At 49.9% G+C, this 27,396-nt stretch overlaps 1 protein-coding gene across 1 annotated transcript; it reads left to right on the top strand.

Moving 5' to 3' along the window:
* Positions 1-1,043: 1,043 nt before the first annotated feature.
* SESN2 (sestrin 2) lies at positions 1,044-18,944 on the top strand. Its single transcript, XM_035019338.1, has 10 exons — positions 1,044-1,530; positions 8,215-8,280; positions 9,756-9,953; positions 10,467-10,649; positions 10,757-10,969; positions 11,728-11,878; positions 12,563-12,681; positions 13,042-13,232; positions 16,842-16,986; positions 17,592-18,944. Exons 1-10 carry the CDS (start codon positions 1,438-1,440, stop codon positions 17,676-17,678), a joined length of 1,446 nt encoding a protein of 481 aa, XP_034875229.1. The 5' UTR covers positions 1,044-1,437; the 3' UTR covers positions 17,679-18,944.
* Positions 18,945-27,396: the final 8,452 nt, after the last annotated feature.

Genomic DNA, 27,396 nt, shown 5'->3' with positions numbered 1-27,396 from the left:
CCCTCTTCCAAGAGCTGGAGGCAGGAGACCACATCAGAGGGTCATCCTTGGAATGGTAAGTCTCAGAAAGTCTCAGAGGGAAATTTGGAGGTCATCTAGCCCACCCAGGATTCTCTATCCAGAGGAAACAGTGACTTTTAGATGGAAACAAAATGTGAAGGTCTAAAGAAAAACTGACGGAAGAGACTGTGGGAAGGGAACAGGAGGTGAATTCACTTTGAGGTGCTGAGGTGCTGGTGGAAGCAACTTACTCCCAAATGGAACACTGAAGCCCAGGAAATGGATGAGATCAGGGAGGGCCAGAGTGTCTGGAGAGAGGAGGGATAAAAACAGAAACTGGGGAACACCCACGTTCCAGGGAGTCAGAGAAGGAGTGGCCAGAGAGAGATGTGAGAAAAGACCCAGGAGAACACCTTGTCTCAAAGTTTCTAGAAAGGGAGTGGCAGGGCTGGAAGATAGGACTGGAGGAGGCCCCAAGGAAGCAAAAGAGAGGAAACTGCAGCATAGGGATTGTTCCTTGGCGTGGCCAAGGACCTTTCGATGAATGGCTTTTCCAGGGACTCCACATTTAAGATGGATTCCCCATGCCTGGTACATTTTAAGGTGGAGCTCTCCCGGAGGCCAGGGGGACAGGGCTGTGCCCTCTAATCTTCAAATATCTGGGGTTCAGCTCTGTAATTAGCACGAGCTCTCCTAACCCTAACCAGTCCCTGCAGGAACTGAAAAGCTGAAGAACGTACTTGGGAGGGATTTCACACCCGGCTCTCCGGCCCAGCCCGGTGAAGTCCCGTTTCATCACGCAGCCCTAATGACTCTCTTGGCTGTCACTCTAGGCTGATATTGCCAACAATCTGACTAAACCCTTTTGCAAAAGTTTGCAGCATTCATCCGGGGCTGACTACAGCTCCCAGAGTTCCAGGGCGCTTCCCGGTGCCGATTGGCCGAGCAGTCGGCTCCAGGGGGCGGTGTCGCCCCCGCCTCCCCGGGAAACAGGCACCTGATTGGCTGCGGCGCGGGGCTTTTGTGTCCCCGCCCTCCCCCGGGGACCGCAGCAGGCTGAGTGGCGCTGCTGGTGTCAGAGCCGGGCGAGCGCTGGCAGTTCCGCGGCGGGGATGCTGAAGAGGGCTGGGTTGGCGAGCGGCCGTGGCCACTGCGGACTTCCGAGGCACTCCGGGCCGTGAAAACCCCTGGGCCGCGGCCAATCCCAGGCTCCTGAGGCCATTTACCGTTCCAGAAGCCGGCCGAGGGGAGAGTCCAGCGGAGGAGCGGCTGTTCGCGGGTTCTGGGCTTTCGGAGCGTTCTGGAACCCCGAGAGACACCCCGGGGCTCTAGAACCTCCCCAGCGGCCCCCAATCCCGGCTTCCTGTGTGCGTCCGTCCCAAACCCCCTGGGGTGCACGGGTCGCCGGCGAGCAGTGGCCGGATCCTGGCACACACCATGATCGTTGCAGACTCCGAGTGCCGCGCAGAGCTGAAGGGCTACCTGCCGTTCGCCCCGGGCGGTGGCGGCGGCGGCCCCGGGGCCGGAGAGGTAAGCAGCGGCCGAGCGACGCCGCTCTTCCCTTGAGCCCCGAGCTGCGGCCGAGCTTCGGGCTATCCCGAGCTGAGTCTGTGCGCACCCCCCACCCCTCCACAACGCCCGGGGCTCGGGGAGGGGGGAGTGGAGCGCGTAACCTAGGAATGGGGTTGCATCAACTGGCTGTCTCGGCCCTCTCCGCCCCCTCCCCCTCCCCCCGGGGCTGTGGAACCTTCCCTGGCTCCCTCGGACTCCTGGCCAATGAGAGGGGGGCCTTCTCGAGATTATCTTGGGTTTGGGCTCTTGACCGGAGAATCTTCAAGTCCAGGCAAATCCCGGCCGCTGCGGCCCGACCACTCCTCCTCCCCGCCCCCTTCCGCAGATTCCCTTCCTCTAGGCTGGGGCTGGCGGGCGGAGGACTCTTTCTAGGATACGTCCCCATTCCAATCTCCCAGTGCGGGGATTGAGGCACCCGGGACTTGCCAGTGAAGGTCGACCTCGTCCCCCGCCCACACCTGCACCCCCGATTTGGAGCGGGGGAGCGCGGGCGTTCCGGGGCCTTGGCTGGCTGCAGGGTACGCGGCGGCCGAAGCTGGGTGAAAAGAGGAGGAACCCTGGACGGGGCTCCCGAAGGCAAGCGCGGATTAGGCTGCGCCCTACTAAGTGGTCTGAGGTCGCAGAAGTTTGTTTCGCAGGGACTCTGCAGTAAAGCTAGGAATGGGCTGGGCCTAATCTGACACACCTCCTGCCTCCTCCCCACTCCCATCACAACCACCACCGACAAAATGAACATCTTATCATTTCTCAAGCACCTACTAGATGCTGGTCTCCGGGTTTTGCCTTTTCTGAGTCCTTAGTACTAAACTAGCAAAATAGGAGCTACACTATAGCCCCATTTCCCAGAATGAGGAAATTGAGGCCTAGGAGGGGCTGTGGAGAGACTTCCTTACTGGCCCGACCAAGTAGCTCATTCTTTGGCCTGGGCATCTCTAGGAATCCCTAGTGTGCTTGGCACTACAGAGTTTTGTTTGTTTTAGTTTCCAGGCCTGGAGCATGGTGCAAGTGTCTTGCTGGGCCTGGGAGTGCGACAAGTGCTAGTCCTAAACTGTGTGACCCTGGGAAAATCGCTGCCCTCCTCTGAGCCGCTTGGTTTCTAGGGGTCCTACCTCCAGCGGTGGATGGTTTGTGTCCTGGGTTTTCTGTGAGCTTGTTTACCCTCCCCCCGTCATGGTTTAAGAACCCCAGGTGGCAGAATGAAACCCACTCCTGTCATTTCTCTGCTGAGTGGCTTTAACCAGGTCACTTAGAGTCCATTCCTTTCTGGTGGGGGTTAGGGGGAGTCGTATTATTATTGAGAACACATATACCAGCCCTCCCATTCACTCGCTGTATGACCTTGGCCAAGTGATCATTTCTCCCGTCTGCAATTTCTTCCCATGGAGATTTGATAGTATCTCTCAGGATTGCTGGGAGAAATGACAGAATACAAGCGAAGGCTAAAGCACAGCGCCTGGAACATAGTAACTGAGTCAGAGATGCTGGGTATCATTAGAATGTGGTCATTTCCCTTTCCCCAGAGTGTGTCACAATGGGGTGCCTGAACCTGTCCCTCTTGCCTGAGGTGAGAGTTGGCCCATCCCTCTCTGGGAAGTGGCTTGGGGAGAAGTAGTGCCCCAGGTGGTCTGGGCAGGCTCTAAGGGAGTGGCCTCTAGGTGGAAGCCACTTGTCAGCAGCAAGGGAAAGATGGTGATATCTGAACCCTTTCCACATACTCTTCTCTCTCAAGAAAAAGAGGACCTTGGGAAGATGTCTGCTTTTTTTTTTTTTTTTTTTTTTTATTAAAATTATTTATTTATTTGACAGAGAGAGAGCGCGCGAGAGCAGGAACACAAGCAGGGGGAGTGGGAGAGGGAGAAGCAGGCTTCCCGCTGAGCAGGGAGCCCGAGGCGGGGCTCGATCCCAGGACCCTGGGATCATGACCTGAGCCGAAGGCAGATGCTTAACAACTGAGCCACTCAGGTGCCCCGGAAGATGTCTGCTTTAAGCAGAATCCTTAGAAGACAGTAGGGCGCTGAACTTACAGAGCCTGATGCCCAAGGGGACACCCAAATGTACAAGCCCTTCAACTCCCATCACTTAACCACATGCCCTTAACCTAGAGGGGTCAAGGCCTACAGACTCTAGGACTTCACTCTAGGACTGGTAGTATGTATTTAGAGCCCTCTTGGGCTCTAGCATCACTTCCTCAAACATAACTTCCTCAGGGAAGCTTTCCCTCCCCCACCTGAAACGTCCCTTGTGCATACCCTCTTTCAGTCCCTCTTCTCAGTGGCTGGGGCTTTAATCCCAATGATAGTGTAACAGTCATGTGATCCGCATGTTGTGTGTCTCCTTTGCTAGACTAGAAACATTCTGTAGGTCACATCCCCAGCACTGTTCTTAGCACCTAAGAAGTGCTCCTAACTCTTTGCCCCTTGTTGGGCAAACTGACCCTTGTGACCTGTGCGTGCTTCGAAGCCAGATCTGAGCTCTGCAGTCTGGAGCAGGACTCAGAAAGAGCCTCAGTGAGCGGTCTCTGAAGAAGGAACAATAAGCCCTATTTCCCTCAGGGTAGTTGTGAGAAAGCAGCCAGATCATATGTGTAAAGCACTTAGCCCCGTGCCCAGCCCATGGCACCACTCACACCCCCTCCCTCCAAGGCTGGAGGTAAGAGGCTGCTTGGGCTACGCATCTCCCTCTCATGTGTAAACTCAGGCAGGTATGTAAGTTCTGCAGACAACTGCCCGTGGAGTGGGGTATGGGGAGTCTCTGCCCCTTCCCGGCTGGCAGAGTGACTTCATAGGTGTGTGTAGCTGAGTCCTGGGGGGTTGCAGGCTCTGGATAGGATACCCAGAATAAAGACTGGGGCTACTCCGAGAGGCTGATGTGGGTGGTGGACAGAACCCTTGGAAGCCAAACGGAACTGAGCTCACATCTCAGGCTGGCCACTTGTCGGCTGGTGCTTAAACTTTGGAATCTTAATCCTTCCTTGGATGCAACATAGAGACCCCTACCCCCAGCCCCAAACTGATGAAGAGTAGATGGAACCTGTGTGCAAATGCCTGAGCTAATATAAAAAATAACATTTAGCGAGTGTTTAAATTAGGCGCCAGGCACTGAGCTTGAGGGGTGATTATCCTCTTTTTACAACTTGCCTGAAGCCCTCCCCGCTCAGTGGCCACTGAGAGGGCCCTCTGACTTCAGTGTTACTGGGGGAACAGCTCTAGCTCTAGATCCAGTGTGTGCCCTCCAAGTAAGGAAAAACACAGTATGCAGGTGCCATGTCTGGGAGCAGTGAATCTCAGGGAACGGGGGCAAGGAGGAGGAGCTCCTGGTGAACTCCTGGTGAACCCCAGGTGAACCCCAGGTGCAAAGCCTGACTTGACCTCGCTGAAACTCAATCATCATCTGTAAAATGGGAGTCCTAGGAGTAGTAGTAGATCCTACCTATAAGTGCAGCGAAATGCCTAGCTGATGGTAATCAGTGGTGCTACCTACCATTGTTATTATGACTTCCTACCCCAGGAAATAGGGGAGGGCTGATTTGGAGGTATCATCCCTTGGCAGCGGGACCCTGCCCTGTCTGCTTCTCCTACAGTTCTGGGTGTCAGGGTCAGAGATGCTTTCAGGGTATTGGAGCTCTGGATTGGAATCTACGTGGTCTTGCCTTCGGGATGTTGTGTTTTCTGTTCCCTTTGGCTGGAATGCTGGTCCCCTAGATCTTTATGGGCCCTGCTGCCTTCTCATCAACTCTTCTAGATGTTTGATATTTAGATATCAACACAAAGGTTACCTCCCCAGTAGCTTTCCTTGTCTCCTCAGACTAATATATGGTGCATCCCCACCCCGTCATACACTCTCTAGTCGCTCTATTTCATTTACTTTATACAATCTGTGCTTTGAAACCCTATTCATCATCTGTCATTCTCCTTTAGATCATAAATTCTGTGAAGGCTGAGCCTGTCTTTTCACTCCTGTTCTCTAGCTGCCTGCGTTGTAGTCATCAAAAATATTTGTTGAATGAACAAATTAATTCAGTTTCCACCTGGAAAGCACTTAGCACAGTGCTTTATACTTGAGAAAATGATCAATAAAGGGTGTGAAACAGTGGCCCTCCACCTTGGCTGTAAATTATGCTGGGCCCCACCCAATTAAATTAGAATTGCTGGAGGTGGGACCTTGGCATTGGCATCTTTTTAAAAGCTTTTCAAAGGGGCTTTGTACTGGTCCAGCTGAAAAACCCTTGTTTGAAATTACACCGAGTTAATGATCGCTGACTGCTGACTTTTATTAAGTGCTTCTGGTGATAGAGGTACTGAGGTAAAGGCTGTAGGGCATTATCTCATTAAATCCTCATGACTGCCCAGTGAGAGTGGGTAGTACTATCCCCATTATTTGATAGGGAAACTGAGGCTCCCATAACTAGCAGATAATAGGTGGTGGAGTTGTCACATGAGCCCAGGTATTCTGGGCCAAGAGCTCGTATCTTTTAAATGTACTCTATAATTATCGTGGCTGTCACCATCACCATCATCATCACGACTGAAAATGGTGGGTCCAGATTTACCACCTAAAGACCCACAGGTATCAGTTCCTTGCTTTGACAGGTCTTGGGGCAAATTTTAGAGTAAGAAGGGGTTCCCAGGGCTGTTCCCTGTACCTTCCCAGCACCCGGGGGGGGCCCTCCAGGCCCCCCTCCCCCAGCCCTCTCCCCCCTCCCCAGGCTATGGTTTTCTATCTGTCCTCAGGTCCCCCGAGGGAGAGGCCCAGATTGTGGAGTCAGCAGTCCTTATCTCCTACTAGACAGAGCTGTTAGGCTTTTTTTCTTTGGTGAGGGAGGAGGGAAGCTGAAAGAGTACTTAGAGATTGCTGGGATTTCTGTGCTGGACTTGGACCGGCCTGGCCTGGTAACTTCCAGAAGTGTGGGCTGAAAGGGGCCTAAGCAATTAGCCCAGCTACCTTCTTTGTCCAAGATTAAGGCCCAGAGAGTCTAGGTCACTTTCTCAAAGTCACACAGCAAGTAAGTAGCAAAATTGGTACTCGGACCTGGGACGTCCAGATCCCATATGTTCTTTTTTGTGTGGTCTTTGAGAGTCCCAGAGTTCTGCCTCCCTCAGGGGTCTTTGGCCATCTGAGAAGGAAGGTTCAATTACAATCTTTAGTCCCTAGGGATTGATACTCAGTCTGGTTTCCAATGAGGAGGGGAGAGTTAAGGGGATGCTGTCTCTGTCCAGTGAGGGCATGACTCTGGTTTGGGTAAGCTGTTTCCAAGGCCAGTACTGAGAGCCCCCTCCCAGTTACCAAAACAAATGAATAAATAAAACATCCTCTCTGAACCCCACCTCTCAGACTAGGAGCAGATTTAGTGAGTACATGACTGATGGTTTCCGAAGAGGCTCCTCCAAAACATGGCATCAGAATAGTGGCTTCTGTCAGCCTTCCCTCCACTCTGCTCTGCTTTCTCTGCTTTCTTGATTCACAGGTTGGTGTGAGTGACCTGGCCCTGCTCTCCACAAAATGTGATCTGGCACAAGGCAATTACAACACAATGTTTTCAGAAGCAAAAGCACCAGGAATTGTAGGGTCACAGCTGAGGGTCAGAAGAAGGTTCCCAGACCCTGGAAGACAATGAGTTAGTTTTGCAAAAGGAGTGACCAGTGGGAGAACAGTAGCACTGGACCACTGATTTGCCTGGAAGGCTATGGGAGCTAGAGGCGGGGTTTTAAGCCAGTTGATCAGATTTGCACTTGAGAAAATTTCGTTTGGCTGCAGAAATTTGCCCTCCTAGAAGCCACCAGTGTCATGGACTCACTGCATGTGCTTCTAGTTCTAGAGGTGTAGTTCAGGGAGGATGGTTTCCTTATTCATTTGTTTTGTTAATCTAGGAGAGGATCGGTAGGAGAGGACAGGGTAGGGGAGGGAGGGAGACCATTGGTGAGGCTGTGGGTGGCGGTCCAGACAAGAGATGGTTATAGTCTGTGAGGTGGTGGTGGTGGGAGAGATGAAGAAGTGACAAGTGGAGAGCAGTTGAGGCCGTATCATAGAAATCTAAGGTACTTGCTAACCTGGCTGCAGGATGCAAATGAGGGGGTCTCTTGTATGGGATCTCCAGGGCTGCTAAAATGGTGGCCTCCTAGAGAGGTGTGCACCATGGTAGCTGTGTATTTCCCTTCCCCATGCCCCTGGGGTTCCTGGGTCCCTGCCCAGTCCCTGAAGAACTCAGCCTGTGGGGTGAGCCCTCTTTCTTGCTTACCCTTTCTCCACCTGCCAACAGGTGTATATCTCCCACCTGACTCCTCCATGCGGGGTGTACCAAAAGGGTGGTTTAAAAAAAAAAAAATTTTTTTTTTTTTTAAGATTTTATTTATTTATTTGACAGAGAGAGACACAGCGAGAGAGGGAACACAAGCAGGGGGAGTGGGAGAGGGAGAAGCAGGCTTCCCGCAGAGCAGGGAGCCCAATGTGGGGCTCGATCCCAGGACTCTGGGATCATGACCTGAGCCGAAGGCAGACACTTAACGACTGAGCCACCCAGGCGCCCCAAAAGGGTGGTTTTAAAAGTTCAGTGCGGCCCATTGGGTATAAGGAGAAAGCTGGAGAGAGAACTATACTCCTAGTCCTCCCTTTTACCTCCAATAACCATGATGTGTTTCCTTCTAGGAGCAGAGGGAAAGCCGGGTTCGGCGAGGCCCTCGAGGGCCCAGTGCCTTCATCCCGGTCGAGGAGGTAAGCTTGGAAGGGGTTAGGAATTCTTGGTCCCTGGGAAGAAAGGACATGGGACATTGTGTGGATGGGGGTCTTTTCCTGTCTCTTGAAATAGCAGCTTCAGGGTCCTGACTCATTTAAACCCACAAACAACTCTGTGAAGCATGCATATCAACCCCACGTTGCTGGGAAGAAACAGGCTCAAAGAGATAAAGTGATGACACAGCCAGGTAATGAACAAACTTTTGGTTCCCAGAACAAGGCCTGGTCTTCTTTAAGAAGAGAGAACTATCTCGGGCGCCCGGGTGGCTCAGTTGGTTAAGCGACTGCCTTCTGCTCAGGTCATGATCCCGGAGTCCCTGGATGGAGTCCCGCATCAGGCTCCCTGCTCGGCGGGGAGTCTGCTTCTCCCTCTGACCCTCCCCCACTCATGTGCTCTCTCTCTCTCGCTCTCTCATTCTCGCTCTCTCAAATAAATAAATAAATCTTAAAAAAAAAAAAGAGAGAACTACCTGTATTAACTGATCTTCCTTGACTATACATATATGACATTTTTTTTCAACTTCAAAAGTAATATTCATTATAAGAAAATTCTTAATGTCTCAGCTCGAGTCTCCTGTAATCTCACCTCCCACAGAGGTAATCACTGTTGCTTAACCGTTTATCACTGTTTCTTGGACTTTCTGTCATATGAACCAAGGTCATAGTTTACGACATTTGGGGGAGGGGGTTGTTGTCATATTGTTTATTTTTGTCACTTAATACAAGAGGTATCATTCATCCACTGAGTCAGATCATTCATTCATTTATTTAACAGACATCGACTGAATGATTAATCTATGTCAGGCACTGTTGTAGGTGCTGGGATACAGCAGAGAACAAGACAGACACAAATCCTTGCCATCGCGGAGCTGACATTCTAGCGTGGGTTTGGTGGAGGTGGGGATACCTTCAAAATCCATGCACAGAAAGATTTTAAAATAATAGATTCCTCCTATTTCTTTGGCCTTCAGTGAACAAAAACAAATGTTTTGTCGTCCTGTTTGCTCTCCTAAATGTGTAGCCAAGTAGTTAATGAGCTGTTAACAAATGTCTAACCTACCCCCCCTCCCCCAGTTCCTTCTCCACCCTTTGTAAATGGAAAGCAAACAACCACCTGCTGATTATTTATATCTAGCCCGGAATTTTCAACTCAAGTATTGTTCTTGTATTTTATTTTTTCATTTGTAAATAAGCGGTCCTCTTTTATAATGAAGGAAATAAATAGGCTTTGGTGCTAATCTGATTTTGAATCCACGTTCTGTCACTTGCCAGATCTGTAATCTTGAGCGAGGAAATCACGTAATGAATTATCTTTTCCTCCCCTATTTTCCCTTTTTTGGACATGGTGGTCATTTTTAGTTTCTTGGCTATTATAGTCCCAACGCAATCAATACGTCGGTCTCTTTGGCGTGGCGTGCAGGACGGGAACCCACCCTCTCACCTTTGCCTGGCAGGTCCTTCAGGAGGGCGCGGAGAGCCTGGAGCAGCACCTGCGGCTGGAGGCACTGATGTCCTCGGGCCGGGTGGACAACCTGGCGGTGGTGATGGGCCTCCACCCTGACTACCTTAGCTGCTTTTGGCGCCTGCACTACCTCCTGCTGCACACGGATGGGCCCCTGGCCAGCTCCTGGCGCCACTACATTGCCATCATGGTGAGCCTGTCTGAGCCCAACTCTTGTAGGGTTGGCCACATGGGGGAATTTGGTCTTTAGATCTCTTTGCTGGGTGCTTCCTGAATTCATTTCATAGGCCAGGAGGAGAGGCCGCCCAGAGCAGAGGAAAGCCCTAACTTTATCTGATCATCCACAGAATTTTGGATTCTGAAGAGAAGCTTTTTTTTTTTTAATTAAGTAGGCTCCACACCCAGGATAGAGCCCAATGCGGGGCTTGAACTCACGACCCTGAGATAGATCAAGACCTGAACTGATATCAAGAGTTGGATGCTTAATGCAACTGAGCCACCCAGGCGCCCCAGAGAGGCATTTTTAGTCAGAATCAGGAAACTGAGGCACAAAAGAGTCAGGTGACCTGCCCAAGGAGGACAGCAAACTAGTGGAGCTGGGTTAGGACCTAAGTGTCCTGCCTCCCTGGCAACAGTGAGGCCTGCGATTTCTCCGTCCGTGGGTCTTCCGCCCTGAACAAGGCTCTGTCCACCCCCTCCACAGGCTGCCGCCCGCCACCAGTGTTCCTACCTGGTGGGTTCCCACATGGCTGAGTTTCTGCAGACTGGCGGTGACCCAGAGTGGCTCCTTGGTCTCCATCGGGCCCCGGAGAAGCTCCGCAAGCTCAGTGAGATCAACAAGCTGCTGGCACACCGGCCGTGGCTCATCACCAAGGAGCACATCCAGGTGCCAAGGGCAGAGAGGCACAGGGAGCACAGGGGCTGGGCTGGGGCATGTCAGGCAATCAGCCCAGGGCCAGGCACTGAGCAAGTCTGGCCTTCTTTCCTCTCTAGGCCTTGCTGAAGACGGGCGAGCACAGCTGGTCTCTGGCCGAGCTCATCCAGGCCCTGGTCCTGCTCACCCACTGCCACTCACTGGCCTCCTTCGTGTTTGGCTGTGGCATCCTCCCTGAGGGGGACTCGGAGGGCAGCCCTGCCCCCCAGGCACCTTCACCCCCCAGTGAGCAGAGTAGCCCTCCCAGCAGGGACCCAATGAACCACTCTGGGGTAAGTCATGGGCCTGGATCTTGTGGGGAGAGGAACCAAGCATGGCCTCTGGTCCTTGGATGGAAGCCAGGGCTTCCCTATCTCACACTGAGAGGCCTCAGAAAAGTTAGTTGACTCTGAGATTCAGTTTGCTCATCTGTGAAATGAGGCTGAAAACCCCTACTTCATAGTGGTTGTGAGGATTAAATGAAATAACCGCGTGGTGGGCTCTTCAGCATGTTGCGTCATAGGCTTAAGGTCTCCTGGGTATTAGCACTTTACAAAGTTTGCCTCTTACTCTATAAGGTGGTCTTGTTTGTTTTAATATAAAATTATAGATACTTTAACAATCCCTTTCCTGTGAGAGAAGTTGATGCTCAGAGAAGACATGCCTGTCCCATAGCTTCTTTTTTTTTTTTTTTTTAAAGATTTTATTTATTTATTCATGAGAGACAGAGAGAGAGAGACACAGAGGCAGAGGGAGAAGCAGGCTCCCCGCGGAGCAGGGAGCCCGATGCGGGGCTCGATCCCAGGACCCTGGGATCATGACCTGAGCCGAAGGCAGACGCTCAACCGACTGAGCCACCCAGGCGTCCCTGTCCCATAGCTTCTTAAACTTCGTTTTGGAAAACACAGACCACGCGAGCTGCCCACAGCACAGAGACTGCCGCAGGAGCAGTAGGCCTTTGCAGTCACTCGGGAAGGCCTGGCTTGTGGGAAGGCTGTGTGGAGTTTCCGGGGCCGAGGAGTAAACCATCACCGCTGGGTCCCTCCTCCAGGGCTTTCAGGCTGCCCGGGACGTGGAAGCTTTGATGGAACGCATGCGGCAGCTGCAGGAGAGCCTGTTACGGGACGAGGGAGCGTCCCAGGAGGAGATGGAGAGCCGCTTTGAGCTGGAGAAGTCCGAGAGCCTTCTGGTGACTCCCTCAGGTACAGGCCCATAGGCATCCAGGGTCCAGGGACTGCCCCCTTCCTACACCATCTCTACTGGGGAGAAGGCATCTCCGTGCACGGCGCCTCTTATATGTTGGAGGCAGCCCTGTCTCAACCACTTCTTTTTTATTTTATTTTATTTATTTATTTGACAGAGAGAGACACAGCGAGAGAGGGAACACAAGCAGGGGGAGTGGGAGAGGGGGAAGCAGGCTTCCCGCCGAGCAGGGAGCCCGATGCGGGGCTCGATCCCAGGACCCTGGGATCATGACCTGAGCCGAAGGCAGACGCTTAACGACGGAGCCACCCAGGCGCCCTGTCTCAACCACTTCTAAGAGGTTCCGAGCATGGGCTTTAGGGTCAGACCTGGGTTTGAATCGTGACCTGTCAGCCCTTCTGGCAATGCGACCCCTGATTACTTCCTATCTCAGGGCATCCGTCTCCTCCCATGTGAAGGATTGGTTTGTGGGGTAAATGGGACAATGGAAGCAAAGCTCTTAGCACAGAGTAAGTGGCTCCATAAAGGACTACTGTTGTAGGGTTGCTAATATTACCGGGGGCCTTATCCCCCAAGTCCATGGGCCTGCCTCATCTCCCCCCAGCCACCTATTGATTAATCAAGAGTAGATGCCCTATACTCCGTGCCTTGGCCTCACGGTGGCCTCTTTCTGACATCCTTAGCTGACATCCTGGAGACCTCTCCACACCCAGACATGCTATGCTTTGTGGAGGACCCCACTTTTGGATATGAGGACTTCACCCGGCGAGGGGCTGAAGCGCCCCCCACCTTCCGTGCCCAGGTAGGCTCTCCAGGCTATTCTTGGCATTGCTCTGAGTTTACAGACAAGCAGGGGGTGGATGGTTTGAGTGGTTAGAGAGTCGGGCACCTTCTCCCTCAAGATTCCACGAGGGAAATGGGAGACCCTAGATCATAACAGGACCCATCTGTGCCCTAAGCTCAGGGGATCCTGATCACAGGGAGAAAATCACCAAGGTACATTCTCCTTGGCTTCTTCGGCCCCAGCCAAGCAGCAGGTTAGATTTGTGGGGCTGGAAAGACACACTATGGAGAGCAAAGTTGTACGCCAGAGGATGGGGTCCCTATGGCCAGACGTGGGCCCCGAAGATTCTATTCTCTGACGCCTTCCCACGTTTCTCAGGATTATACCTGGGAAGACCATGGCTATTCACTGATCCAGCGGCTTTACCCTGAGGGTGGGCAGCTGCTGGATGAAAAGTTCCAGGCAGCCTGTAGCCTTACCTACAACACCATGGCCATGCACAGTGGAGTAGACACCTCCGTGCTCCGCAGGGCCATCTGGAACTACATCCACTGTGTCTTCGGTATCAGGTGAGTACAGCCCCTCCTCCAGTGCATATGTGCACCAGTCCTCAGTCTGAGCTCATAGCTGTTTCCTCTTCTATTTCTTTTTTTCTTTTCCCTTCTTCCTGCCTGTACTATTTTTCAAAGCAAATTCATTTTGCTGCTGATTATAAAAGATAATAGATATGCTGCTGTCTAACCCTTGTAAATGAAACTCTTTACTCCTACCCCCTAGAGATAACTGTGGAGATACCTACAGAGAGAAAGAGAGAGGGGAAAAGACAGTATGTATTTCCATTCCAAGTAGGAGTTCTTCTCTTAAACAAATAAGGACAACATAAATGCCCATCGGTAGGAGACTTTAAATAACGTTAAATCCACTCAGTGAAAAAATATACAGCTATTACAAATTATAATAATGGTCTCTTTATATTGCTATAAGAAAGTGTTCAAAATGTGTTGAGAAAAAAGAAAGCTGGTTACCAACCGGGATCTTCCTTTTGTTCCCCCCTTTTTTTTGCTAAAAATGTGTGCATGCATGGAAAATGTGTGGAAGGCTACACACTAAAATGTTAATTTATAATGGTTATCTCTGGATAGTGTGTGATAATTACATTTTCGTCTTGTTAACTAAGTATTTCCTGATTTTTTTAAGTAGATTTTTTAAATTAATGGAAGCATGCTTGATATATTCTACAACTTGCTTTTTTTCACCTAATAATCTATTGTGATCTGCCTTCCTTGTCAGTATGATTAGATCTTTTATGCTTTTTTTAAATTTAAGATTTTATTTATTTATTTTAGAGAGGGAGTAAACAAGACAGAGAGCACAAGGAGGGGGAGGGCAGGGGCAAAGAAAGAAGTAGGTTCCCTGCTGAGCAGGGAGCCCGATGTGGGACTCGATCCCAGGACCCCAGGATCATGACCTGAGCCGAAGGCAGATGCTTAACTAACTGAACCACTCAGACGCCCCTCTTTTATGCTTTTTAACCACTGCATGGTGTTCCGTTATGGATGTAATCTAATTCAACCACTTCCCAATAGTTGGGTGTGTAGATAGTTCATAGTTTTTCACTATTAAAAACACCATGTGCACTGACTAGCCTTACACTAAGTCCTTGTAGAAGAGCCGCAGGTGTGAAATTACTTGTCAAGAATATACACAGACCAGGGCGCCTGGGTGGCTCAGTTGGTTAAGCGACTGCCTTCGGCTCAGGTCATGATCCTGGAGTCCCGGGATCGAGTCCCACATCGGGCTCCTTGCTCAGCGAGGAGTTTGCTTCTCCCTCTGACCCTCCCCCCCTCATGCTCTCTCTCTCTCTCATTCTCTCTCTCTCAAATAAATAAATAAAATCTTTAAAAAAAATAAAAAAATAAAAAATAAAAGAATATACACAGACCAATTTTTAAAAATTTTTTTAATTTTAATTTTTTTTTTAATTTATTTTTTAGAGGGCAGGGAAGGGTAGAGAGAGAAACTTAAGCAGCCTCCATGCCCAACATAAGCCCAATCTGGGGTTCAATCCCACAACCCTGAGATCATGACCTGAGCCAAAATCAAGAGTTGGAGGCTTAAGTGACTGAGCTGCCAAGGCGCCCCCCCATTTATTTATTTATTTATTTATTTATTTATTTATTTTTAAGATTTTATTTGTTTGTGTGAGAGAGAACGAGAGACAGAGAGCATGAGAGGGAGGAGGGTCAGAGGGAGAAGGAGACTCCCCACCGAGCAGGGAGCCCGATGTGGGACTAGATCCCGGAACTCCAGGATCATGACCTGAGCCAAAGGCAGTCGCCCAACCAACTGAGCCACCCAGGCGCCCTATTTATTTATATTTATATAAATATATATATTTATATTTATATATTTTTTAATTTATTTTTTTAAGTAGGCTCCATACCCAGGGTGGAGCCCAATGCAGGGCTTGAACCCACAACCCTGAGATCAAGAGGTGAGCTGAGATCAAGAGTCGGACACTTAACTGACTGAGCCACCGAGGTGCCCCAGACCAATTTTTTTTTTTAATTTGAATAAATCTCACTCTGATAACATTGTGGGAAAGTCAAAGAATTAAGGAACCAAAAAACCTTTCTCCAAATTCAGCTACTTCACAACCACATCCACATTCTTTCTCCATTGCTTTTCTTCTTTCTAATGTAGTTGCTTTTGTGTAGTTGGAGTTATAATGGTTATTACATTTTTAAAAATTTATGTGTGGGGGCGCCTGGGTGGCTCAGTTGTTAAACATCTGCCTTTTGCTCAGGTCATGATCTCAGGGTCTTGGGATCGAGCCCCGCATCGGGCTCCCTGCTCTGCGGGAAGCCTGCTTCTCCCTCCCCGACTCCCCCTGCTTGTGTTCCCTCTCTCGCTCTGTCTCTCTCTGTCAAATAAATAAATAAAATCTTAAAAAAAAAAAAGTATGTTTGATGTTTCTAAAGAGAAACAGCTAGATTTATAGTAAATTTAGGAAACAGGAATAACAGAAAGAAGAAAATAAAGATATCTGTGATCCCGTCTGCTCTTATTATTGTCAAGTATTTGTCTCCTTTTTTGCTCACACAAATAACCAAAAAAGACAATTTTACAAACACAAAATTTTCTCCCTCCTCATTTCACTTATTTTACTCATTTAATCAAATGTGCACATATTTTAATGAACATGTGATCTGGCTTTTCTCATTCAATGGTTTACTCCAAGCATCCAAAAAAAAAAAAAAAAAAAAATCCCAAATTTTTAGAAAGGTCCATGTTCCCTGTAGAAAATGCATGTTTCTGTATTACTAGCTGTAAATTCTATTTCACTGAGTGGATTCGGTTGTGCTTAATTGGGCATCCTCTTGCAGGTCATTGATAGTTTCCCAGTCCCAGGGGGCTGGAGGAGGGACAGGCATCCTAGAGTGTGGCCCAGGCTGCTTCTGCCCAGCTCCCAGATCCAGGCCCCCTGTTCTCCAACATGGTCCTCGCTCCTGTGCCTTTGTCTACTGAGTCTGTCCTCTGGTTTTCAACCAGTCTTCCCCATCCACACCAATCTGTGATGATTCACTGGCTCACTGGACTGGAGAGTGACAAAGTGGCTTCTAGACCTGTCACCAACTTGCTCTTTGACTTTGAGCAAGTTAATTGCCTTCTCCGGGCCTTAGTTTGCCCATCCGTGAAATGAGTGGTACTCACTTTTTCCCTTTCTCTCTTTCTTTTCCATGGCCTTTACTATAATGAATATGACCTTGGAGCTGGGCAGAGCTGGGTTTGAATTCCATTCCCAGGACAAGTGATTTCACTTCTCTGAATCTCCCTTTCAACTATAAAATAATGGGGCTGATGAAAGCGGTGTATTATGTATAATAGTTCTGTAGACAGCATATCTAGTACTTCTGAGGATCCATGAGTACTTGTCCACACAGCACGTGGCTGGTACTCAATACAGCATGCTCATTCTCTGCATTCTTTGGAGTGGTCCCTGGCCAATCTAGTGGCCTGCGATGTATGACATCAGCTATTTTTCTAAGAGGAACCAAGCTCCTACTTGCTTCCTACTTTCTGCTTTTTCTTGCCACACTCTGTTCCTCCTTCTGTAGGGTGGGGGTAGGGGAGAGGAGTCACTTGGAGAGTGATGCTGTCGGGGCCTTCCCATCCAGATATGATGACTATGACTATGGGGAGGTGAACCAGCTCCTGGAACGGAACCTCAAGGTCTATATCAAGACGGTGGCCTGCTATCCTGAGAAGACCACGCGAAGAATGTACAACCTCTTCTGGAGGCACTTCCGCCACTCAGAGAAGGTATAGCCCTTGGGGGAGGAGGGGGTCAGGACCCAGTGTGGTATCCCAGACTGAGTCTTCTGCCACTTGGGACACTTGGGTGTACCATCCTGGGTTCAAGTCCTACTCCACTGTGTGATTTCCGACTCCGTTTACTCACCTGTAAAATGGGAGTGTGCCTCACAGGGTCCTCAGCAGGCAGCCAGAAGGACCTGGGTTCAAATCCTCAGCAGGCAGCCAGAAGGACCTGGGTTCAAATCCAAACACGATCACTCAGTAGCATGGTGACCTTGGGCAAGTCACTTTGCCCCCTGAGCTTGTTACCTTTACAATGAGAGCAAACACTGCCTGCATTCAAGGTTGCCGGGAGGGTGAAATGAGAACATGAGTGCCCAGGGTCAGCTCTTGTTTTTAGTTTTGTGAGATAAAGAGATTAGTCAGGAACGAATGGGTTTGAAATTTCCTGAGCTGCCATTGCACCGAAGGGCTCAGAGCCTTAGGAACGGTCAGGGCGTCTGTATGGGAGAGAAGGATGAGGCGAGTGGTCTGGGAATCTGGCGGCCTGGGAAGGATGGGGATGGCCAGGAGTGACATCAGTCGCCAACAGGTCCTTGTCTGTGCCCCAGGTCCACGTGAACTTGCTGCTGCTGGAGGCCCGCATGCAGGCCGCCCTGCTCTACGCCCTCCGCGCCATCACCCGCTATATGACCTGACTGCGAGCAGGATCTAGGCCCGGAGCAGCTGCCCCTGGGGGCATCCTCCTCCCTGCAAGGACTTCTCTGTCTGGAGACAGACCCCGATCCCTTTCTGTCCCAGGCCCTCCCAGCCCGCTCCGGAGGTGGGCTTGTGTGTGACGTGCAGCCCCTGAGCCGTACCCTCCTTTTCTCTCACTGGAATGGACAGGATCATTGCACTGACTCTGGGATCTCAGTTCTGCCCCTGGGAGCTGGAAGAGGACTAGCAGATCCCCAGGGACCGTGCCCTCCTTCCTGCCCCTGACCCCAGAGGCAGAGGGCACAGGATGGGAAATGAGCTGAGCTCAGATTCATGTGCCAGCAGGCTGGGCGGCAGGCATCACCAGTACTGGGCCTTCCTGGACTGGGAAGTCCCTGGCTGGCCGCGAAGGAGAGGGGCAGGGACCTCCAAGGACTGACACTCCAAGCAGCTTTGCCTTTCCTCCTCCTCCCTCGCTCCCAGATCTCACTACCTTCCCCCATCAGTGTGAAAGTCCGTGTCACAGCTGGTCTGTGTGTTCCGCTCCCCGAAAGCCTGTTCTGTCAGGCAGCCCGAAGGCCCCTTTGCCCTGGTTGCCCTAATCCTGGTTTAGCTCCTTTGACTTCCCCTTCACCCTCTTACCCATTTCTCCCCTGCCTGGTGGGGGGAGGCCCCAGAAGAGATACCAAGCACATCAAAGAAGTAGATTATTCCTAGAGAGTTTGGGGTGTCTGTGGGTCCCCTTGCCTTCTGAAGAGGAGGGAGTATTACCAGTTCTCTGTATTTTGGTTCTTTATGGGGGAGGTTCTTCAGGGCCTCACCTCAATAGCCACAGTCAATGCCTGAGGGGAGGACAGGGAGAAGTCTGTTCTCGCCGGAGCTGCTCCAGCCCTGCAGAGGCCGGCACCCCACTCTCCTATCCCCCACGGCGCCGCCACACACCTTTCCCATCAAGTGAGCCTTTCTGGGTGGCTTCAGAGGCAGGGGCTCGGGGAGAGTCAGGAGACCCCAGGGTTCTTGTTTGGGTTGTGCCCAAACTGGCCAGGGGACCATGGCTACTTGCCCAACCTCTTCGACCTCCACACAGATAGTTGCGGACTGCGGGCTGAGACCTTCTGTGATGCCTCAGTCTACTCCCGGCCTCTCAGGCCAACCTGCCAGCAACAAACTGCACATCTTGCAGAATCTCAAAGGCCTGTAGGGATAGCCCAGCCTTGCAGGCCGTCTCTCCCCTGCCGCCTTCCCAGGACAGCCCCCCACCCCACCCCCACCCCCGTTTCCATCCCCCCCCTTCGATTTTAGGTGGATTGCTTGGAGGCAGAAGCAGCCAAGGACCCATCCCAGGCACTTTCTGTAGCAAATAAGCTGTGAATGATGATGTCCCTTGCCCTTCTTCTGACCGTGTGTGTCCCCTCTGACCAGTTTGGAGGTGACTGAAGAAAGGCAGGGGTCATGCTGTTGCTGTTTCTGACCCTGTTCTCTGGAGAGGGGCAGGAGAGGAGCCTGGTCAGCGTGCCACATTTCACACCCGTGCAGGCATGGGGAAGCGACGGGCACCCCCTGCGGGCCTCAGAGCCCTCCCTGCGATGAAGCTGGGCAGGAGGGAAGAGGCCCCAGCATTGGGGTTTGGATTCTAGAAGGGACATGATGACCCTGTAAATGTCCCCCCCGGGGTGGGTAGGGAGGGGGATTTAGTGTTCCAAGTGCAGAAATCTTTGGCTTTGCTACAACTTCTGTATGATGAAAAATAAAAGTTCACTGAGGTTTTGTTTTGTACTTCTTGTTAATGGGCTGTTTTTCCATTTGCAAGGGTCATGGTTCATCTCTAAGCATCAGCAGCGAGCTGTGGTTGCATCACGGACCTGACCTGCTGCCCCCTCCCCTGCTGGGCACTTGGCGTCCAGTGACCGCAGGGTGGGGAGTGGTTGGCATTAAAGTCTATTCTGTCCCTTGGGTGCCCGGCCCTGCCACCCATCTGTGGCTGGCCTGGCATTGTGGAAGAATAATGGCCATGTTATTTTTCTCACTAAGCCTTGCGCTGGGTATTTGGAGGCCATTTTTCTGAATTTTCAAGAGAATTTAGACCCAGGGGTAAAGTGACATTGCTGAGGCCACACAGGTGGAGCCGGGATTCCAACCAGGGTCCCCCTGACCCCGAGGCCTCAGCATTTCACCCTGTTGCTTTTCCCACTACGGGGCTCCCCCTGTCACAGAGGGAGGCTTTTGAGAATCTCTGGGAACCCCCTGTGTCCCCTGCCCATCCACATTATGCTTCCGGGCTTCTCATCACTTCTCCAGCACGAAGGAGACAGAACCAGCTCAAAAGGGTTAGCTGTGACCTCCACATTGTACCAGCACCATTTAGTAGCTGTGTGATCTTGGTCAAGCTTCTTAGCTTCTCTGGGCACTGGGAACTCTAGTAAGCATATCAGGGAAACCACATTATGACTAAGAACCAAGACCTCTTCTGTTGGCTTCCCACTTCCTCTAAACACTGCTGTCATAAAATGAAAACTGGGTCTCCTCCAGGAAGCCTCCACTGATTAACTCCCCTTTCCCTTTCCCTTTACCCTTTTCATTTTTGTGGCGTTCTATCTACTTGATCTTCCTTCTAACGTCACTTGAGAAGGCGTGAGAGAACAAAACAGATTGGAATAGAAAACTTGGATTCTGGTCCTGACTTAGCCACTTACTATCCCTGGGTTGGGGGGAGGGTTGATTAATTTCACTGACCCTCAAGTTTCCTCTGCCATAAAAACAGAGACAAGGGACGCCTGGGTGGCTCAGTCGTTAAGCGGCTGCCTTCGGCTCAGGTCATGATCCCTGGGTCCTGGGATCGAGTCCCACATCGGGCTCCTTGCTCGGTGAGGAGCCTGCTTCTCCCTCTCCCTCTGCTGCTCCCCCTGCTTGTGCTCTCTCTCTCTCTGACAAATAAATAAATAAAATCTTTTTTTTTAAAGATTTTATTTATTTATTTGACAGAGAGACAGCAAGAGCAGGAACACAAGCAGGGGGAATGGGAGAGGGAGAAACAGGCCCCCCGCCGAGCAGGGAGCTCGATGCGGGACTCGATCCCAGGACCCTGGGATCATGACCCGAGCCGAAGGCAGATGCCTAACGACTGAGCCACCCAGGCGCCCATAAATAAAAATCTTTAAAAAAAAAACAAAAGAAAAAACCAGAGACAATATGTCTTCAGTTCTCCAGGTCTCATTATTGAATGCCTTTGCCAAATGTTTCCTTTTTTTTTTTTTTTAGCTTTTTCAAGATTTTATTTATTTGAGAGAGAGAGAGAGCATGAGCAGGGGGGAGGGGCAGAGGCAGAGGGAGAAGCAGACTCCCCACTGAGCAGGTAGCCTGATGGGGGATTCTATCCCAGGACCCTGGGATCATGATCTGAGCGGAAGGCAGCTGCTTAACCGACTGAGCCATCCAGGTGCCCCTTGCCAAATGTTTTCAAATTTACTATCTCAATCTTCACAACCCTGTGAGAAAGGAGTGGTGTTCCCATTTTACAGATGTGGAAAAGGAACCTCAAGTGAGAGTCTACGGAACACCAACTTAGCAGTTACACCCAGCTTCAAATTCCAGCTTTGATATTTAATGTCTGTCTCAACCATAAGCAAATTAGTTCCGTTCTCAATACCTATGGGCACAGGAGGGTTGTGTGGATTAAATAACGCACGAAGAACCCCTAGCATAGTTCAGGTGCCTGGCACCTAGCACCAGTGAGCCATTGGGTATTTAGATATCTGCCCAACATCACCCAACTTAGGATTTGAATCCTTGCTAGTCTGATTCTGGATCATCGTTTTTGTCCCCAAGCTCCCTAGGCCCTCAATCTGCATTTTTTTTTATTATGTTCAAATTAATTTGCATGTGGAATTGAAAACCACTCTGGGCTCCAGACTGGATCTAATGAATCTGTTTTAGGCTTCTGCATCTTGCACTCCAGGATCTGGGCACAGCTGTGCAGGCTGGAGTTTGTTCAAGGTTGCCTGGGGCTTGATTCTATGTTTGGTTTTGGAAGCCATGCTGGGATTGAGGACTGCTGATAATGGATAGAGGCAGGAGCTGGGTGAGTCTCTTCCAGTGGTTCCCAACATTCACCAGAGTCCTGGGACAAGTGGAATGAAGTGGTTCTCCAACTTTTTGTGCCTTGGAACCTCCTAGAGGACTGGTGTTTGGAGGCAGAGCTGAGAAATTTGCAGCTTGAGCAACTTTCCCGGTGTTCCAATGCCGGGGGCATCCTTTCATTCAACAGATCTTGTGCCCCTACTACATAAATGTGCTGGACATAGAGCAGCGAACAAGACAGGCATGGTTCCTGCCCTTTGGGGAGTTATTGTCCAGGGGAGACAGATTAGATTAGTACACAACTAATTATTTAAATTCTGTGATCAGCACCCCAAAGGAGAAACAGGAGGTGCTGCAGGAGCATTTACAAACCAGCAGCAGAGCTTTTTCTTCCAAGGAAAGATGCGGGACCTTCGCAGAAACCGAAACACATCCAGGAAGAGTAGTTTCTCACCCGCTGCACCTTCTTGGAACCCGAGGGCTCTGTGGAGCAGTTAGGAAACGGCTAATCTACGTTCCTACTAATGGATGCTGGGGTGTGCAGCCCAGGCTGTGGCCCTCGTTTCATCCTGCACACACACCCCCCACCCCCCATTGCTGCAGGATCTCTGCGGAGTCCCTCTCTGGGAACTGCCCTGGACTGAACGGAGCTACCTCGCTGACGGTTCCGGCCCTGCCAGGCAGTCTAGTCGGCCTTCAGTGACTGGTGGACGGGAGAGGAGTGTATAAAGGCCTGGCCACCTGCCTCCTTTTGAAATCACTCTGAAGGACTGTCCCCGCTCTGGGGCTCCCTTTATGAGGCCAACGCGTCCGCTCTGCCCCAGCCTCACCTGTGCCCCGACAGGCTGCGCTCTGCCCTCTGCTTTTTTTTGCTTTTTTTTTTTTTTTAAGATTTTATTTATTTATTTGACACACAGAGAGAGACAGCAAGAGCAGGAACACAAGCAGGGGGAGTGGGAGAGGGAGAAGCAGGCTTCCCGCTGAGCAGGGAGCCCGATGCGGGGCTCGATCCCAGGACCCTGGGATCATGACCTGAGCCGAAGGCAGACTGAGCCACCCAGGCGCCCCTGCCCTCTGCTTTTGATCCCTGATAAACCACCTGCTTGCAAATTTCCACCTGTGAGTCAGCTTGCAGGCTCTGCCTACAGAGCAGAGAGGGCAGACGACTTGCTTGAGGTCTCACAAGCCTGAGCCTTCAGATCCTTGTCATGGTTTGTCACCACCCTGTGTCATCCCACAACTTCCTGTCTCGACCTTCTCTTCCTGAGATTGGAGGCAACAGATGCAGAGCGTGAAAGAGCCAGAATAGATGTTCACTCCCATCCCAACTCCCGCGGCTGGAGACCCTGGGCCAGTCACTTCCCGTCTGTGGGGAGAAGGGTAGGTACCTAGTCTGAGCACCCCATCTTCTCCACATCGGCCTGTGAGTGATGGCCCCGCTCCCGAGAGAAGCCACGCTCAGCCGGGGAGAGCAGCAGAGATCCTTACCCCTCATGTCTGAGTCACCCCTGACCTCACTGCTGGTTCCAGGGTGGGTGGGTGGGGACAGGGACCCTGCACTTCTGTCCCAGTTCTGCATATCTGAGCTCACACTTCAAGGAGGAGCCATGCCAACATTATCGAGTGCTGAGTTTGTTCCAGACACTACCGGATGCTGGCTGTGCCCACGAATGAGACAGATGCAGTCCTGGCCCTCGTGGGTCTTTAAGTCCAGTGGGAAAGACAAGTATCACACAAGCACTTGTGCTGAGTCCGGAGGGGAAAAAAAGTTCAGCCATGGGACGCCCACACTCGTGGCAGTGCCCAGGGAAACACCCTGGACGTGGCGGGTAAGGAAGAGCTGGCCAAGGAGAGGAGGGGAGAGAGGAGTGTGGCGCCCAGATTTCTGACAGAGGAAGCAGCCTGGGAGTAGATCTGGAAGAGCAGGAGGAAGGCAGACTGGTCAGGACAGAGGGAGCAGGGAGGACGTGAGGAAGGGTGAGGCTAAGAAGGAAGCCTAGGGCAGATCTGTCATGGCCCTCCCGGGCTTGTTAGATTTTGGGGCTCTATCCTACGGGCCATGGGAAGTCTTCAGAGGAGATTTTGTCGTGCAGTACAAAATAGATGCTATGGACTGAATGTTCGTGTCCCCCTCCAATTCATATGTTGAAACCCTAATCTCAAGCGTGATGGTATTTGGAGACAGGGACTTGGGAGGTAATTAGTTCATGAGCGTGGGGCCCTGTGATGGGATTAGCACCCTAATAAGAAGAGACAAGAGAGAGCTTGCTCCCCACCCTGGCCTGTGAGGACATAACCTGGACAAGGGTTCTCATCAGGAACCAAATTGGCTGGTACTTTGATCTTGGACTTCCCAGACTCCGGAAGCATGAGAAAGAAATTTCTGCTATTTAAACCACTCAGTCTAAGGTATTTTTGTTATAGCAGCTGAACTAAGACCATAGATAATATTTATTAGAATGAGGAATAGAGAACTCAGTGAGAGTTATTTAGGACTTCCTATGTGCCAGGCACTCCACTAAACACTTCACGGCCACGACCTTATTTGATCCCCACAACAGCCCTGTATAGTAAGAGCCTATTATCAGCTCCATTTGACGAATGGGCATCATTGAACCTAGACTCAAAAGTCCCCTCATCCAGAAAGATTTCTCTGGCTCCCCATCTCCACCCTGAGTATACATCTTCCTTCTTTGACCTAAGCTTACCAAGTCCTCCTTTTCCAAAGCATTTTTTTCTGTCTAGTATGATAATCATTCGTGTGGTCCACTCACCTCCCCATTTGAGTGCAAGCCCAGTGGAGGCAGAAGTTTTTGTCTAGCATGTTCACAGCTTTCTCTCTAGAGTCTAGAGTAGGACCTTGCAATAGTAGGGGCTGAATAAATAAAATATGTGGAATATATATTTCTATCCACCAGGATGCCTCATGTAGTGCTGGATCTGGTAGGGGGGGGTTGGGGGAGGTGGTCCAGAAAAAACAGCCTCCCCCATGTTTTGGACTTGGCCTCTGCTCTGACTGTCTCTGCCTGGCTGGTGGTTACATTGCCAGCTCTCAGACACTCTGCGTCAGTCTGATGTTGGGGAAAGAGCTTGGACTTTGGAACCAGACAGATGAGGCTCCCATTTGAGTGCAAGTCCATCTGGAACAAGGCAGAGTCATCAGAATAAACAAAGCCAAGTACCTCTATGAGATTTGATGATTTTCTTTCATTTACTCACCTAGAAAATGGGAACATTACCATCGAAAATTATAGTTGTTAGGATCAAGTGAGAAAATGTTGATAGAGTTCCTGTTTAGTCCCTTCAGTGGAAAACAGGGATTGGGTCAATGCCAGTTTTGTAGACTAATAGTCTCAGTTTGCTCATCTGGGAAAGGGGAGTTGCAAAATGCAAGATAATCCAGAATTCCAAAGACCTGGAATGCTCTTCTCCCAGATCTGTGTGTGGCTAGCTCCTTCTAAACCTTCAGTTCTCACCTTGAACATCCCCTCATCAGACTTCTGACCTGATTCCCATTCCTTTATCTGACTCTACCCCGCCATCTCTTTTCCCGCCCGTCTCCTTGTTCACTGGTTATCCCCACTGTCTACCATACTGCCTGAGTAAGTGCTCAGTAAATATTGGTTAATTGCATTAAATATTTATTGGCACTTATTTGTCAGCCAAGGACTGTTCAAGGCACTCCTAACCACAAGCGTAGGACATGGGAAGGGCGGGGACTTCACCCATTTGACAGTTGTGGAAGCTGCAGTCTAGCAATATTAATATTCCCAGGAAATTTCCCAAGCAAATTAGTGGGAGTTCTAGACCCTTTGGCCACCCACCCCTCCACTGCCTTTCAGGGAAGAAGTACTGGAGGTCCGGGTTCTAGTTCATGTTCTGTTTAACTTGTGGTTGAAAGATTTAGGTAAGTTACTTCCCTTCCTGAGCCTTAGTTTCCCCAACTTTAAATGGAAAAAATAATCCTTGCCCTGAATGGTGGTTAAGGTGAGAATCAGCTGAGATAATGGGCTGAAAGCATTTAATAAACTGAAAGCACTACACTCACTGATGGAGGATTTTTTTAATATGAATATGCAGAATCAACACTGATGTCAAAGATAAATCACCATGGGCTGGGGAAGCCAAGGTAGCTTCCTAGGAGCAATGGCATTTCAACTAAGCCTTAAAGATCCGTAAGACTTTGGAGAAGCAAAGCTCAGAGCCAAAGCCACCAACCAAAGCAGTACCCTCCAGCCTCTCTGAGCTCTACGGTCTTCCCCTCTGGTTGATATTCTCTTCTAATCTGCTCTTCCCTACCCTGCTTTGTTTTTTCTTTCAAATCAAACTTATGGAAGTATAATTAGCATACAATAAAATGCACAGGTTTGGGGTTTTTTTTTAAGATTTTATTTATTCATAAGAGACAGAGAGAGAGAAGCAGAGGGAGAAGCAGGCTCCCCGCTGAGCAGGGAGCCCGATGCGGGACTCGATCCCAGGACCCTGGGATCATGACCTGAGCCGAAGGCAGACGCTTAACCATCTGAGCCACCCAGGCGCCCAAAATGCACAGGTTTTTAGTGCACACAGTTCCGTGAGTTTTGGCAAAAGCACATACCTATGCAATCATCACCCAAATCAAATTCCAGTGTGGCCCTTTGCAGCAAATCCCCAACCCCTTTCCACGTGTCCCCCAGACAACCACTCTCTGCTTCCTGTCACTACAGATTCCTTTCCTTAATTGCTCATTTTTTCATTAGCAAATCATGAAGTTCTGCATTCAAACACTAGAACAAAAACATAAGTGCCAAAAATGTATTACTTCACTAGGCTTAAGAGAGTATTTTCATTCTGGGGCATTTGCTAATGAACACAGAAGTCATTAGATAAATTGACAGTAGCTAATTGGAGACAATAATTAAGAATAATCATAATTTGCCCATTTAGAGAAAAGTTTGCTTATAAAAACTCTACCTAGAAAGTTACAAGAGGTAACATGGATAACCTGATTGCTTCTTGAGAGATGATGACTTATCTATAAAGGAGTATTTTTAATTTAAATATTTCTAAAGAAAAGGCATTTTATAAGAAAGCATTAGGGATCAATAGTCATTATCCATTTTTTCCAATCTCTTCCTTTAATTTCATGATACACAAGTTAGGAATGATTCTGACATTTCAAAGAGATGTCAACTTACGGAAGAAAAGTTCTTTTTTGGAGTCTCTTGTTGAATAGGAAGACAATCATATCAAACAAAGAAATAGTAAATAAGCAGGAAAAGTGTTTACTCTAAATTTAAGATAGTTAATGCTAAAACTTTATACCTGGGTCTTGTTATTGGGCCAAATCATAGCAACTCTTTTTTTCTTTCAAACACTTTTTAAAATGTGAAAAAAAATCAACAAATTATATGAAAAAGAAAACCAAACTGTCTTCTCATTATTCTAATTATAGCAAACAAGTTTTAAGTCATCTCCTAGAAGATAGCCTTATATATGTCATTCTCTTGCTTAAATATCTTTTTTTAAATATTTTTAACAATATTTTATTTATTTATCTGAAAGAGAGAGAGTGTACATGAGCAGGGGGGAGGGGCAGAGGGAAAAGCAGGCTCCCCGCTGAGCAAGGAGCCTGATGGACTTGATCCTAGGACCCTGAGA

The sequence above is a fragment of the Mirounga leonina genome, unplaced genomic scaffold (assembly GCF_011800145.1).
Source record: "Mirounga leonina isolate KUSES-001 unplaced genomic scaffold, KU_Mleo_1.0 Mir_173, whole genome shotgun sequence".
NCBI classification, from domain to species: Eukaryota; Metazoa; Chordata; class Mammalia; order Carnivora; family Phocidae; genus Mirounga; species Mirounga leonina.
Note: the sequence above shows the minus strand (reverse complement) of the source record. Positions and strands in the feature narration are given on the sequence as shown.

Excerpts from the sequence above, each read along its gene's own strand:
- SESN2 (XM_035019338.1), top strand. The coding sequence starts at position 1,438 with ATGATCGTTGCAGACTCCGAGTGCCGCGCAGAGCTGAAGGGCTACCTG. Across the intron at positions 10,970-11,727 it reads ACCCAATGAACCACTCTGGG|GGCTTTCAGGCTGCCCGGGA; the intron begins GTAAGTCATGGG and ends TCCCTCCTCCAG. Across the intron at positions 16,987-17,591 it reads ACTTCCGCCACTCAGAGAAG|GTCCACGTGAACTTGCTGCT; the intron begins GTATAGCCCTTG and ends TCTGTGCCCCAG.